Source organism: Archocentrus centrarchus, chromosome 21, assembly GCF_007364275.1.
Source record: "Archocentrus centrarchus isolate MPI-CPG fArcCen1 chromosome 21, fArcCen1, whole genome shotgun sequence".
Lineage (NCBI taxonomy): Eukaryota > Metazoa > Chordata > Actinopteri > Cichliformes > Cichlidae > Archocentrus > Archocentrus centrarchus.
Window position 1 is genome coordinate 8,891,243 of NC_044366.1, and position 13,177 is coordinate 8,904,419.

At 39.4% G+C, this 13,177-nt stretch overlaps 1 protein-coding gene across 6 annotated transcripts in view; it reads left to right on the forward strand.

Moving 5' to 3' along the window:
- epb41l5 (erythrocyte membrane protein band 4.1 like 5) overlaps positions 1-5,503 on the forward strand; it is a 43,932-nt gene extending 38,429 nt beyond the window's left edge. For 5 of the 6 annotated variants that reach the window (XM_030757858.1, XM_030757860.1, XM_030757861.1 and 2 more), the window contains exons 23-26: positions 490-570; positions 1,053-1,115; positions 1,377-1,516; positions 3,627-5,503. In XM_030757858.1, coding sequence (XP_030613718.1) covers positions 490-570; positions 1,053-1,115; positions 1,377-1,516; positions 3,627-3,696 — 354 coding nt within the window. In that variant the 3' untranslated portion in view covers positions 3,697-5,503. The remainder of the gene's footprint in view (positions 1-489; positions 571-1,052; positions 1,116-1,376; positions 1,517-3,626) is intronic. The other variant, XM_030757863.1, reaches the window with a different exon arrangement.
- The last annotated feature ends 7,674 nt before the right edge of the window (positions 5,504-13,177 follow it).

Below are 13,177 nucleotides of genomic sequence, written 5' to 3' on the forward strand. Positions count from 1 at the left end.
TCTACAGACCAATCTCTATAAATGCTAGAGATGGTTGTGTGATGGCTGATCCCATTAGATCAGCAGTTTCTGAAATCCTCAGACCAGCTCATCTTAAACCAACAGCCATGCTATGTTCAAAGTCAGCTTCTCCATTCTGATGCTCAGTTTGAACTTCAGCAGGTCATCTTGACCATGTCTCCATGCCTAAATGCACTGGGTTCCTACCATGTGATTGGCTGATTAGATATATATGTTAATGAGCAGATGAGCAGGTCTACCTGATAATGTGGATGATGAGTATATAGTGATTATAAAAGTAGGTTCAGGCTTCAGCCTTATGCAGTTTGTGTCTAATAAAACTGTAGCCTTCTTGTTTGTCCTGTATTCTGTTTAATTTTTTTAGCAGAATACACAGAAGCATTTTTAAAGCGTGTATCTAAACAGGAGGTAGAGGGGTTTCTTTAGTGCCTGTATATAGTAGTAAAGAGTATTTGCATCATGTTGCAGGTTAAAGCAGAGGAGGCTGACCTGCAAAGTGCTGCCCCGCTTTCTGACAACCTTATTGACTTCACTGATCCATCTCCTGTGGTAAGAATTATTGCACTATGTACTGAATAATCTGCAATGAAATACTCATTGCATGTATGTGTGACTGCCTCCACAGTCATAGTGGCTTGGGTGACTCATGAGATACTCCTGACTGGATTTCAACAATAAACCTGCTATTTTAGACACAATACACACAGTCATCAGGTGTGCACACACGTCAGCAGTCTCAACATAGGTTGAACATGGCTCAGATTATACTGGATTTTAATTTAAAGGTGTTTCTACTTTAATATGGATGATTGATTCAGGATATTCACTTTTATTAGAATTGGGAGATAAAACATTTAAGCTCATAATAAATGCCTGTTCAATACTGTTGTAAAATGTTGGGGTTCAGCAGTGTTATATATTGATTTCTGCTTACATCATTTAAGTGTTTCGGTCTCTGAGGTCAACTGTAGGTTGAAAGTGTTTTTAAATTTAGCATGACTGATGACAGCAGTCTTCTGATGTTGTTTTAGCTCCCACCAGCGCAGCCGACCAAACCTGTCATCACACCTCGCTGGATCATTCCTACAACTGCTGTGAGTTTATCGGTCTGTTTTTAAATGTGCAGGAGTTGTTTTTTTGTTTTTTTTTGTATCCCTCTCTTTATTCACAGTTTTGCTGTGAAATATTATAAAATGTTGTTATATGCTGCTTTAACTTGCATCCTTTGTACTGAAACTGGTACACAAGCCTTTTTATATTTCTGTGCACTCCTGTAGTTGCTGTACACTTTGGCTAAAATAGAGGCTATGTAGAAACTGACCTCATTCCTTCTCCCTCATCCCCTTCTGATGCAGCCTCCTGGCGTCTTTACTAACGGCCTGCTCGACATTGACCCCCCATCTAAGGTCACCCCTCTTCTCCCTTCAGATGGGGGAGCAGCTCTCACCTCAGCCCTCCCCCACCTCACTCACACACGTAATGCCATCTCCAGCAGGTAATAGTCTTTGCATTTTGAACCAAGAGCACAAAAAGTTTGTTTATACATCGTTATAGAAGAGCAGGAAAAAGGCTCCTCCTTGGTTCACTTCACTATGAGGAGGAATTTTGCCAAGGCACTATTCTGGTGTATAAAACAGTGACGAGTTTCTGAAGAGGTTTCTCTTTAAGAGCTATTGGCAGAAAAAAAATCAAATCCAATTTACCCTTTCTGTAAAGACTGCGAACATAAGTAGATTTTAATGTAAAGTCATTGTGGATATTTTGTTTTCAGTTCTGTATTATGTATATATATAGTCTCCCATTTAACACATTGCAGACCATAACTTTAAAAAGGTAGGTGTTTCTCTAACAGCACAGGCTGCAAATTAAATATTTGAATTTTATGAGAACTATTTTTTGTAATTCAAAGTATAACAAACCAAACATTGCACAATTATTCTGACTCACTTTTTGAAAAATCCAAATCTGAGTACAAGTTGCAGCACAAGTTGACTTCCTATTTATGCCTCAGTTCTTCGAAATATGTAACAGCAAGAGTTTGCATGTTATGGATCTTATGGCAGATTTTAATGTTTAAGAGTTGTGTTACCTCCTGATCACCTAACGGGTCTTCACCCAGTTAAGGTCAAGGACACATTTGTCATTTTACGGGCAATAACCTGTAAATAGTGATGGATCGTGATCTGGATCAGCTACTTCATTAACATTCTGGTTTCACTGTCAGGGTTTAAAAACACATGCAGTTTTAGATTGTAAGGTTTCATGTGTGAGAAGAAATATAATTTGTTGAAAAATAAAACATGACAGAGCTCAGCTGTGCAGTCAGATAATACCACAAAAGGCATGTGAAACAAAGATGAGTGAAGCCTAGCTTTTGTATTTTTTGTGTTAATATTTTTATTATGAGGAAAGGAGGAAGCCTTTTGTATTTTTCCATATGGGTCATTTCTTGAAAATTTAGTGAGTGCCTCCCACCAGACTTTTTTTTTTTTTAGTTGTTTATTTTTATTTTTTATTTTTATTTTTTTTGATGTGTTTGTACACAAAAGCTTAACCTCCTGAGACCCGAGCTCCTGTTTGCGATGCATTTTCAATTTCTCCTAGTTATTTGTGATTAGATGGACCTGATATGTATATATGCTAAGCTTCCTCTGTGAACAGGAAGTTGTATTTTGTTACGTGGTTGTTGCATACATTTGTGAGGAAAAAAAAGATGTCCTCAGATGTGGACACTGGGAGTTATTTTATAGCATAACTCAACAAAAACAACATGACTTAACAAAGTATAAAATACTATCGAGCACAATGAAGTATAAGGTGCAGCAAAGCCAAAATGGAATGTCCCCATATGTGGACGCAGGGTCTCAGGAGGTCAAGTACATGTAACAAAGCTATACAAAATTTTACTGTCATACTATTAATGATTTCTGAGTTATAGGCTCAGAGTTATAGGATTTTGAGGTTTTGCAGACACATGAGCGCTACCCATTGTTACATTAACTTTTCAACCATTTTGGATGTTTGACAGTGTTGGATCAAATTGATAAAGTCTCAGTCGCACAGAGACCAGTCCACGACCATCTGGCAACCACTGGTTGTGAGGAAAGAGTCAGGATTAGCCAACTGGTTGCATGTGGTTGCTGGAGGTCGATGGTGGTCACTGTTAAAATGGTCAACCAGGTCACCCAGCACCTTCTTTGCAGTCAGTTTTGCCCAGCAAGAGCTAGCAACCTTCAGAAACCACTGCCAACTAGTCGGGGAATACATGTTTTTTTCCCTAGCAACCAGTGGTTGTAGCACGCCATTTTATTGAATTATATTAAATAACTCCACGATCACCATCTCCACTTAGATGGCCTGCGACTCAGTAAATTTGCATGGGATAACTATAAAATTTTGTAAGTTGTACAGGAAAAAAATTCAGCTAATGTATTTTACTGTTTATTGAAATGGGTAGAAACATAAATCAGTGATGTCTTCCATCACAGGTTCATAATTAGAATTTCCTCACTAAACTGCAATTTTTCTGAAGTTGGGTTCCTGTACACAAAACATTTTTTAATATTTACTGTTCTGATGCAGTAATTTTACCATCCCTTCCACAGCACTGTGGGTCAGTTGCCAGCCTCAGAGGATGGAGCCAAACCCAGAGGTCTCTTGACCACTGAGCTCTGATGAAGGAACGAGCAGCCACCATCGTACTCTTCATCTTCCTGATTGCTTTCCCACTTCACCCCCCTCACCCACCTACACACAGGCAAGCTGGGTCAGATGTGCGGGACACTGTGGGGAAGATAAGAGGAAAATGCAAAAGCAGAGGCAGCTTGTAACAACCACGACCACAATCATAGTTGCACACATCAAGAATATGAAGTTTTTTTTTTTAAATAATCACATAGCATTGAGCTTAGTCTTTGTAAAATGGTTTATACAAACATTTTAGCTCCAGTATGAAGAAAACCTTGTTTTTAATTTCCTGTTTGTGCACCACTGTTAGTAGCCTGCCATTACCGAATCCATCCAGTCACCCAAACCAGTCTTACCAGCACCACCTCCCAGTGGATGAGAAATAATGGCAGAGGACGCTACGTGGCTCCTCTTAATCACTGACTTCATGAAGCATCACCCACTTGCTTATGGCTTAAAGTGAGACTTGGACACAGGTCTAACCCTCTTCACGAGTTTTAGCACTGGCAGTGAGAACCACTGGATTTCTGCTACTCTGAGCTTTCCTCTGTACTCATGTGAAGCTGCTGAAGAACACTGGACGATGGACTGAGGAAACATAAGCTTAACCCAGCTTTTTCACATGATGAAATATCATGCAGTGCTGTTCTTGTAGCGCACTACAAAGCTTTTTAAACCAGTTAACACCACATGATGTGGCCACTGGATATGGAATGTCACTGGATTACCTTCAAACACTGGAATTTTAAACTGCCCCCACTTTTTAGATGATGATGATGATGATGATGATGATGAGTTTACCATTTTAGCTTTTCAGCTGATTTTATTTTTTTTCATATTACCATGTTCTTACTCTCTTTTAGCTTTTGATGTTTTTAAATAGCCTCTTCACACAATTTGGAACCAGCATCATGAGGAATCACAGCTTATAATTTAAATTTTATTTAAATTTTTATTGTCATCTTCTCCTTTCTGCTTAGTCATCATTAAATTTACCTTTTAGCTCCTGTTGCTCTTGATAAACTGTGATCAGTGGATTACATGGTGGGCAATATGTCCGGATATAAATGGATTTGACTGCTCTTAAAATGTCGTAGCTATTATTTTGCCTTATATAAATGAATGTATTCAACATGTCTGGTCTGAAAGTGCCGGAGATGCCAGAGTACCTGTACATCACATTTACAGCTGGTCGCAGTTGCTGGAATAGTTTTAGAACTGGAGGAAAACCTGTGAAATACTTTAAAAGGACATTTTGTATGCGAGGCCTACTTCCTACCCCGTGTGAGTTATCAAGTATGTTGCTTTGACTCTTGAATGGTAGAGTTGTAGTTCTCGTGCATTTTAAAATCCCATTGTTGTTTTAATCAGTAAGCCTGGACACTCATTCAAGTTATGGCTGTGTAGTACTTTTCATTTTGTCTTCAACAAGGGAAGCTGACTGTTTTTATTATGTCTTCTTAGCAGTATTTATGCCACTACTCAGCGTAATTGTTCAAATATTACACGTCATGTTGTAGCATACAGATCTAACGTTGTGTCAGTGTAATGGCTTCAGCTGGCTGTTGATATGAAGTAGACATATATATATTTTTAAGACTACCTTGGCAGTATAGTTGCGACACTCTGAGGAAACATCAACCTTGAGGTGTTTTCTAAATACAGAAGAAGTAGGGGAAGTATTACTGATCAGACTGACTGGAAAAAGTGCAGAGATTGTGATGTCTCAAATGCAATTTTATATAAACGTTTATTTTTTCTGGAATACCTGATCATGATTCAGTAAAGTTTTGCCACAGCAGGAGTCAATTGTTTTTCTTTCATTTTAAATGTTTGGCAACTATTGAAGGGGGTCTGCTGTGATGCTCATCTGCTCTGGATCAGCAATGAAACCAAAGTCAGCAAAGATTTTAAGCATTTTTTTTAATGACATCTGACTGGTGACCAGTGAAATCAAAGTTCATTTACATAAAGCTCCAAAATAATTGCCAGAGTCTGTTTGAGCTGGTTGCCAAGAAGCAAGACTTCCTCCTTGAAGGACGTCAGTGAAATGTAGCACCTGTTGTCACAGTAAGCCATCTTATAAAGTACAATAATGAAATGGCAAAGTTAATGCAGGTGAACGAAGTGTGCCATTTCATAAACTGAGTTACACCATCTGATTCAGTGTATTGTACTTTCTGCCACTAGATGGCAGACAGTACTGTTTTTAGCCTTGTTGCAGAGAAGAGTTGAGCAGCGCTCTACATCACCTTACAGATGGATTAATGAAAAACTGCAAGTATCAAACTTGTGAAGTCCTAAAAGACCTGGGCCACTGTGAGACTAGACGGCTGCACTTAAGTCCTTAACACTTTGAGATGTATCAAGGTAAATGATTGACTTTCAAAGACTACATCCAGACTTAATGATATATTTCAGCCATTATTTACAGTTTATGAGAAATAACAGCCATAGAATGCTCATTAAAATTGACTTAAATGGAAAGAACACAAATCACTGACCAAACAGGTACAAGGTGAAGCTTTAGCCCATTACATTTAAACTTTTTCTAATTGCCATATTCTAAATGGAATCACTTATTTACACGTACACTCACTGGCTGCATTGTTAGATGCACCTGTTCAGCTGCTCCTTAATGCAAATATCTAATTAGCCAATTACATGGCAGGAACTCATTGTATTTAGGTATGCAAACATGATCAAGAAGACCTGCTGAAGTTTAGACCAAGCATCAGAGTGAGGAAGAAAGTTGACTTTGAATGTGACGTGGTTGTTGGTGCCAGATGGGCTGGTCTGAGTATCTCAGAAACTGCCACACAACCATCTCTAGATTTCACAGAAAATAGTCTGAAAAAGACAACAGTGACTCAAATAACCACATTCAAGGTATACAGAAGAGCATCTTTGAATCCACAACACCCAGATGGGTCAGATTTTGGTGTGAACTACATGAAACCATGGATCTATCCTTTCAGCCTGCTGGTGGTGCTGTAATGGTGCTGGCGATATATATATATATATATATATATATATATATATATATATATTTTTTTTTTTTTTTTTAGCATATTTTGTTGATGACCACGTCCATCCCTTTATGACCACTGTGTACCCATCTTGTGATGCATTGTCACAAAACTCAAATCATCTGAGTGGTTCCTTGAACATGACAGTGAGTTCCACTGTGGCCTCCACAGGGACCTGATCTTAATCTGATACAGCACCTTTGGGGTGTGCGGCTGAAAAATCTGCAGCACCTGTGTGATGCTATCATGTCAATATGGATAAAAATCTGAGTAATGTTTCCAGCACCTTATTTAATCAGTGCCATGAAGAATTAAGGCAGGTCTGAAGGCAAAAAGTGGTCCAACCTGGTACTAGCAAGGTGTACCTAATAAAGTGTCCAGCATATGACAAAAAACAGTGTTTCATAAACAGTGATAATCATACATTACCTTTTCTGCTGAAGTCTTACTTTATCTCATAAATTCTCTCTAGAAAAATTTTTTTTTGCATCTTATTTAGGCGCAGACACTGATGCAAAATAAGTTTGACCACTTTCAGATTCTTAAACCCGGTCAGTAGGTAAAAGCAGCCGGTGCAGTGGGTCTGATCTGATACAGCAGCACTAGGTGGACCTGCAGACTGCACATTACTAGTCTTAACCTCTAGGGTGCAGTGTAGCTCCAAAAAAGATTCAATGAGCTCAGTAGTTTTTAATCAACATGTGGAGTTCTAATTTTATCAGATGTATTATAATAATAATAATAAAAGGATCTGAACAGAGTGATCAGAGACTTAAACAGAAATTCCAGTGAATATTTCCCCTTGGACACACTTTGCAATGTCTATAAATCACATCTCCATGTTCAAGTATTCATTTGGTGTTGATCAGATTTGATACGAGTAATGTCTGTATGAGGAATATAGGAGTCATTTGTGACAGTGGATTTGTATTAGAAGAGCGTGCAAATGATAAGTAATGCTCACAATGTGCTTCTGTCTCGCTTTTTTTCTAGAAGTAGAAGTAACTTTCCTCCACCAATTAACTAGTGCATCATCTCTCCAGTTGCTTCATTATCAGAAACAAAACATCAACATCCTTCAAGGCACGATAAACAAACTACCGCGCACTCATTATGGAGCAGTGCTCAGTGGCTTTTGCCAAACATGTAATGTTAAATAAAATTTTAAAAAATGAGCTGCATCACATTTGAAAATCTTCAACGAGCATTAAAATGAAAGCAGAGCCTGCTGGCATTTGTGAATAGCCATATTGGTTTATATTGGTGACTGGTCTGGCTGCAGAGCAATACATAGTTGGATCGTTATTAAGAAGCAGAGCGGCCTACAGCTCAATAACTCAGCCAGGACTGCTCCCCTCAGCAGATGGGCCGACTTTCCCCCACCTTCCAAATGAATAATTGATTACGTACACGGACCTTATGCCAGGTCATGATTGCTTAAGCATGCTCAAAGCTCAGGGTAGATTCGTGGAGATTTGGCTAACAGCCCGTGCCCCGATGTCACCAAGAAGACATTACATGGCTTCTCTTAAATTTTAATAGTTTTTGAGGTTGGATATCAGTACTATTGGGTGAATACCAAATGCATTTATAAACTATCAGCCTTGTGTGTAGCTTGAAGACCATCTGTCCAAGGCTGGATTTTGTTCTGATAGGGATTTGTTAAACCTAAGTTTAACAAATGTACAGTTCTGTGTAGTTCTTAAAAAATAAAAAGTAAAATGACAAGCATCTGTTATTCCAGTGCTAACACTCCCAAGGCATTTATACTAAGTTCTTTGCTGTTCAGGTATTAGGAAGAGGATGCTGTTTGTGAGTCCTGCAGAAAGAGTTTCCAAAATGTAACTTTTTTCTTTATTTTAATGTCAACACGTGTGGATTTACATATATATATTAATTTTATTCGTTTTTTCACATAACTGCTTAAAAATGGAGCAAGCAGCATCCGTTTTGGCTCTCGTGACTTGCTTGAAATTTAAGCTGAACATGAATATCTGACTCATCATGTCAAAAAATATGATTTCTGTTTGAGAACTTCACGAGCTGCGGCAACAAAAAAGACAGCAGTGGCAGTGCTGACGTACTAAAAGAAATTAATAGCAACAAAAACTCACCATCCTGGGTGTTTGTCAGCCACTTGTAAAGCAATTTTGGACTTGAATGAAAGTTGCTTAATGTGCTGGTCAGCCGCAGCTTTAAAGCCTGCCTGATACTGTGCAGATCTGCCTCACGCTGCCAAACCAGCTCTGACCTGTCAGGGCATAGAACCAGGACCTCTGGCAACATGTCATTTGGTTTCTTAAAGTTGGGCAGCAGGGCCTCCATGGATCGGGTTTGTTACTCTATCGATTGATCGATTGGGAGCCAGGGAGTTTGGAAGCTGGTCAACACCTTGGGCTCTTTGCCATCTTGCTCTAAGCTGTTCCTTACAAATTTTTTGCAATGTTGTGTGGTGCATTAGCCTTCTGGGGAAGCCAGCGCTGTCAGGAAGTGGCTCGAGCATTGATGGGTGGTTGTGCAAGGTCTATAACAAAGTAATGCAAAGTAAGACCAAGATCAAATAGAATAGAATAGAATAGAATAGAATGCCTTTATTGTCATTATACAGGATGTACAATGAGATTGGAGGGCCACTCCTGTTCAGTGCCATGTAACAGAAAATCAAACTCTCTAAAATAAAAATATTATGAAAATATTATAATCTAGTATGATCAATATAATCAAGAGATATACAGAAATAAACAATGTGTAAAATATACAAAAAATAGCATGTATAAAAATATATACATACATTGGTGCATCTGTACATTGTAAGAAAAGTAAATATGTGTATACATATAATAATGAAGATGATGAATATTGCACTTGGTGAATGAATATTGCACTAGTGAATGAATACTGGATATTACACAATATAGGAATGTCAGATATTGTTCAGTATGAATAATATAATATTGCACAGTTACAGTGGGTGAGTGTGTGAGTTCAACACAGGGACCCAAGATTTCCCAACAGAGATATTAGTTATGGGAGTGGTTTTAATGGTGTGGCTCTTAGGCACACCTCAAATAGCAGGTGCAAAGATGGTAAAAAGTTTATGGATTCATGGATGGAATGACAGCTTTCCATGATTGGTCCCAGTTTGCCAATTCCCTGTACAACAATGCGTAACTGACTTCCTGTCTCTGCAAACTAATTTGACCAAATGGGTCCAATTCCGATAATGAGATACTTTATATATTTTATGTACACTTTTTATGACAAAAATGTATGCAAAGAAGCAATACATCATATGATGAACATGAGCGATGTAGTAACACAGCTTCAAATCAGTGTGAATGACACAAGTTGCTCACCTTTCTGTCTAAGCACACTTGAGGGAACGAGTCTGTTTAGTCTGAGAGATGATGCAAAAAAAAACCAAGAATTTTTTTAGACATGTAAAATCAAATGTTTCTTCACGAAATCCAAGCCGACTTTATTTATGTTGCTAATTAAAATGTGCTTTCATTTTCTTGTTGCGATCCAGATGCTGATGAAATATCCTCTATTCCCAGCCTCATGTCTGTCTCCGTGGCTTTCTTTCCTCTGATTGTCAGATCCTGATGAAGCTTCGTGTTTCTGCAGAATAAATGGACCTTGGTGGTGTGTGTGAGTGAGTGTGTGTGTATATTCCCTGCCATAAAAAATGAACAAATGGTCGAGCATCTGGACGGGAGGAGAAAGAGAGAAAAAAGTAAAGATAGTGCTGCTTTTGACTGTGCGTATTTGTGCAAATGTTTGATCGGTATCCAGATGTCTGGGAAATTCAACAGGTAATCTCCCGTACAGGGAAAAGCCAGTCTCTGTCTCTCTGTCTCTCTAACAGAGAAACAAATGAGATTCTCTGTCCATCAAAACAATAAAGGCTGTTGTCTTTATTTTTTGGCCAGTTGTTGCAGGAGATGAATTTCTATGTCGGGGCATTTTGATAATAAGCTTATACATCTCAGTTATCAAAACAGGTTTATATCCTTGGCAAGTATGTGTGTGCGTGTTGGAGAGAGAGAGAGAGTGTGTATACATGTCTGGTCAGTGTGGGGAGGTATTCATAGTCAAAGCTTCGAGATGATAAAGACGTGAGTGAGCAGTAATTGATCCCTAAAGGGCTGCATTGTGCCAGCAAGTGTGTATTGCATGCATTTGTGTGTGTGTGTGTGTGTGTGTGTGTGTGCGCCAGGTGAAACGGTGATGTGCCAGAGTCAGTAAAAAGCCTCATTATTCATACAAAATATGACACACACACACACGCACATGCTGAACCACAGTCATTTTAATTGGCAATATTCATGTCAGCAGTGTGTCTCTCTTTAGGAAAAGCTCATTATTTATCTTTCATGTATTGAGAGTTGCGTATTAGAGTCCAGCAGGCTGGACAGAAGTGTACATATCAGTTTGTGTTTATAGATACACAAAAAGCTGTTCCATTAGATCTACTGTGGAGGTTTCTGCTGCACTGCTTCATGTACCCTTCCTGGATGACAAACTCCTGATCAGTGCTTGACTTATAATGTACTGATTTATCCCGATTTACACATTTTCAGTGCTCCATTAGCACCATCTTACTTTGTTTAAAGTGCCAGATTTGCCCCCCCCCTTTCTAAGTCTCAGGTGGAGTTGTGTCCTGGGACTTCCTTACTGGCCCACCTGTGGACAGAGCTCCTCCTGTTCTCGCCGTCCTCATACCTGCTACATGTTGTCTCATCAGGTTCAAAGGTTGGATGGTGCTGCTGCCAGATTGTTAACACCAATATACCTGTTCATTCTTGTGTTTTTTTTTTATCTGCTAACCCAGTCTTCCTGTCTGCTTCCTAGTTGGGTGTTTGAAGTCTGTTCACCTGAGACCTTTTTTTCCTGAGGAATTTTGCAGTTTTGAGTTTTACCAGTGATCCGACTGCCTGCCTGCTCTCCACCGCCATTCACCCAGCCTGCCTGCTGTACAAGAAACAGACAAGTAAGGGCATTGAAACTGATCATACATTTTGCAATATCCTGTTGAACTCACCTTGACTACTTCTAATGCCATCTCTCTTCTCTGGCAGTGCCTCTGGTTGTGTTTCTGCTGAAAGATCTCTCTCTCTCTCTCGAGCCGCCTACCTGCACTCACTTGAATCACGCCTACTTTTTATTAAATACTGTAAAACTGCTGTCAGCTTGGTGCGAATGATTTCTGAGTCCAAATTGTGCCCAAACCTGACACAGACTGTATGTGCCCAAACCAGATTCTCAATAGAAGGATCTTGTGAACTGCTTAGCAGTAAAAGTATACTTACAGCTTAAAAACTATTCAGCAATTAAGAGCTGTTACATTTAGAAGGGAGCTGTGGTTAACCATTCTCTGGGTTGGCCAGCAGGGTGCTTACAATATAAAAATGTAACAGGTAAGGCTGTTAGCAGCTAAGTGGATGAATCTCCTCCCCCTCAGCCTTTTGTAAAATGATTGAATTTTGCTCTGAGTTGTCAGCCAGGCTAATCACACCACTTCAATGTGAAGGCTGACTGGATTCCTGTACTGGGCTGCCAGGGTAACAAGTTATTATTCAGTGACAACATCAACCAGCAGGATGATACACGATCCACATGACTGTGTGAGGTGGGGGGATTCGTGGTTAGGGCTTATTCTGGCACATTCAGTGGATGCTTGATAGGAATAAGATCTGAGGAGTCTGGAGGTCATTTGAACTCTTTGGCCTGTTGTTGTTCCCGACCAAATTTGTGGGGGGACACAATCTCCTGCTGATGGAGGCTGCTACCATGAGATGGTGTTTGGATGTCACCCCCCCCAATCCTCTAGTGGGCCCTGTGCTCACTGCCCGGCACAGTGGAACCCGATTGGCGTTTGCCATAGAATCCCAGAATTAGTAGGTCCACCACTGGTACCCTGTGAGAGATTGTGAAACGTCTTCTTACATCTTGTTGAATTCAGTTTATCCACAAAGAGCAGCAGCAGCACAGGTCAGCTGATCCCAGCCTGTATATAAAGAAAATCTGCTGGAGCTGTCTGTAGAAATGACAGTAAGTTGTAATTCTTTTGCCCATGCGGAGCCACTACATTTGATCTTAGGGTTCCCTCACCTGCTGCATCCCACTTTAACCCATAATTATCCTCATTTTTCTGTTCAGGTGTGGAGGCAGAGTCACCTTCTACAATGCAGGCAACAGAAAATAGAGCTGTTTTTTAAATTCTCTTTCTCTGCTTTTGTCCTACATAACAGATTCAAGCTGAGTACTGTACATTCATTAGAATTTAAATTGGAATAAAGTTTGTATTCTCATGTAGCCTACTAATATTGTTTTTATTATTATATTAATATAGCATGAGGCTCAGTTAGAGTTGAATCAGTACTTCAACTTTTACCAGAGTTTTTATTTTTAACACAAGTATTTGTACTTTTACTTAA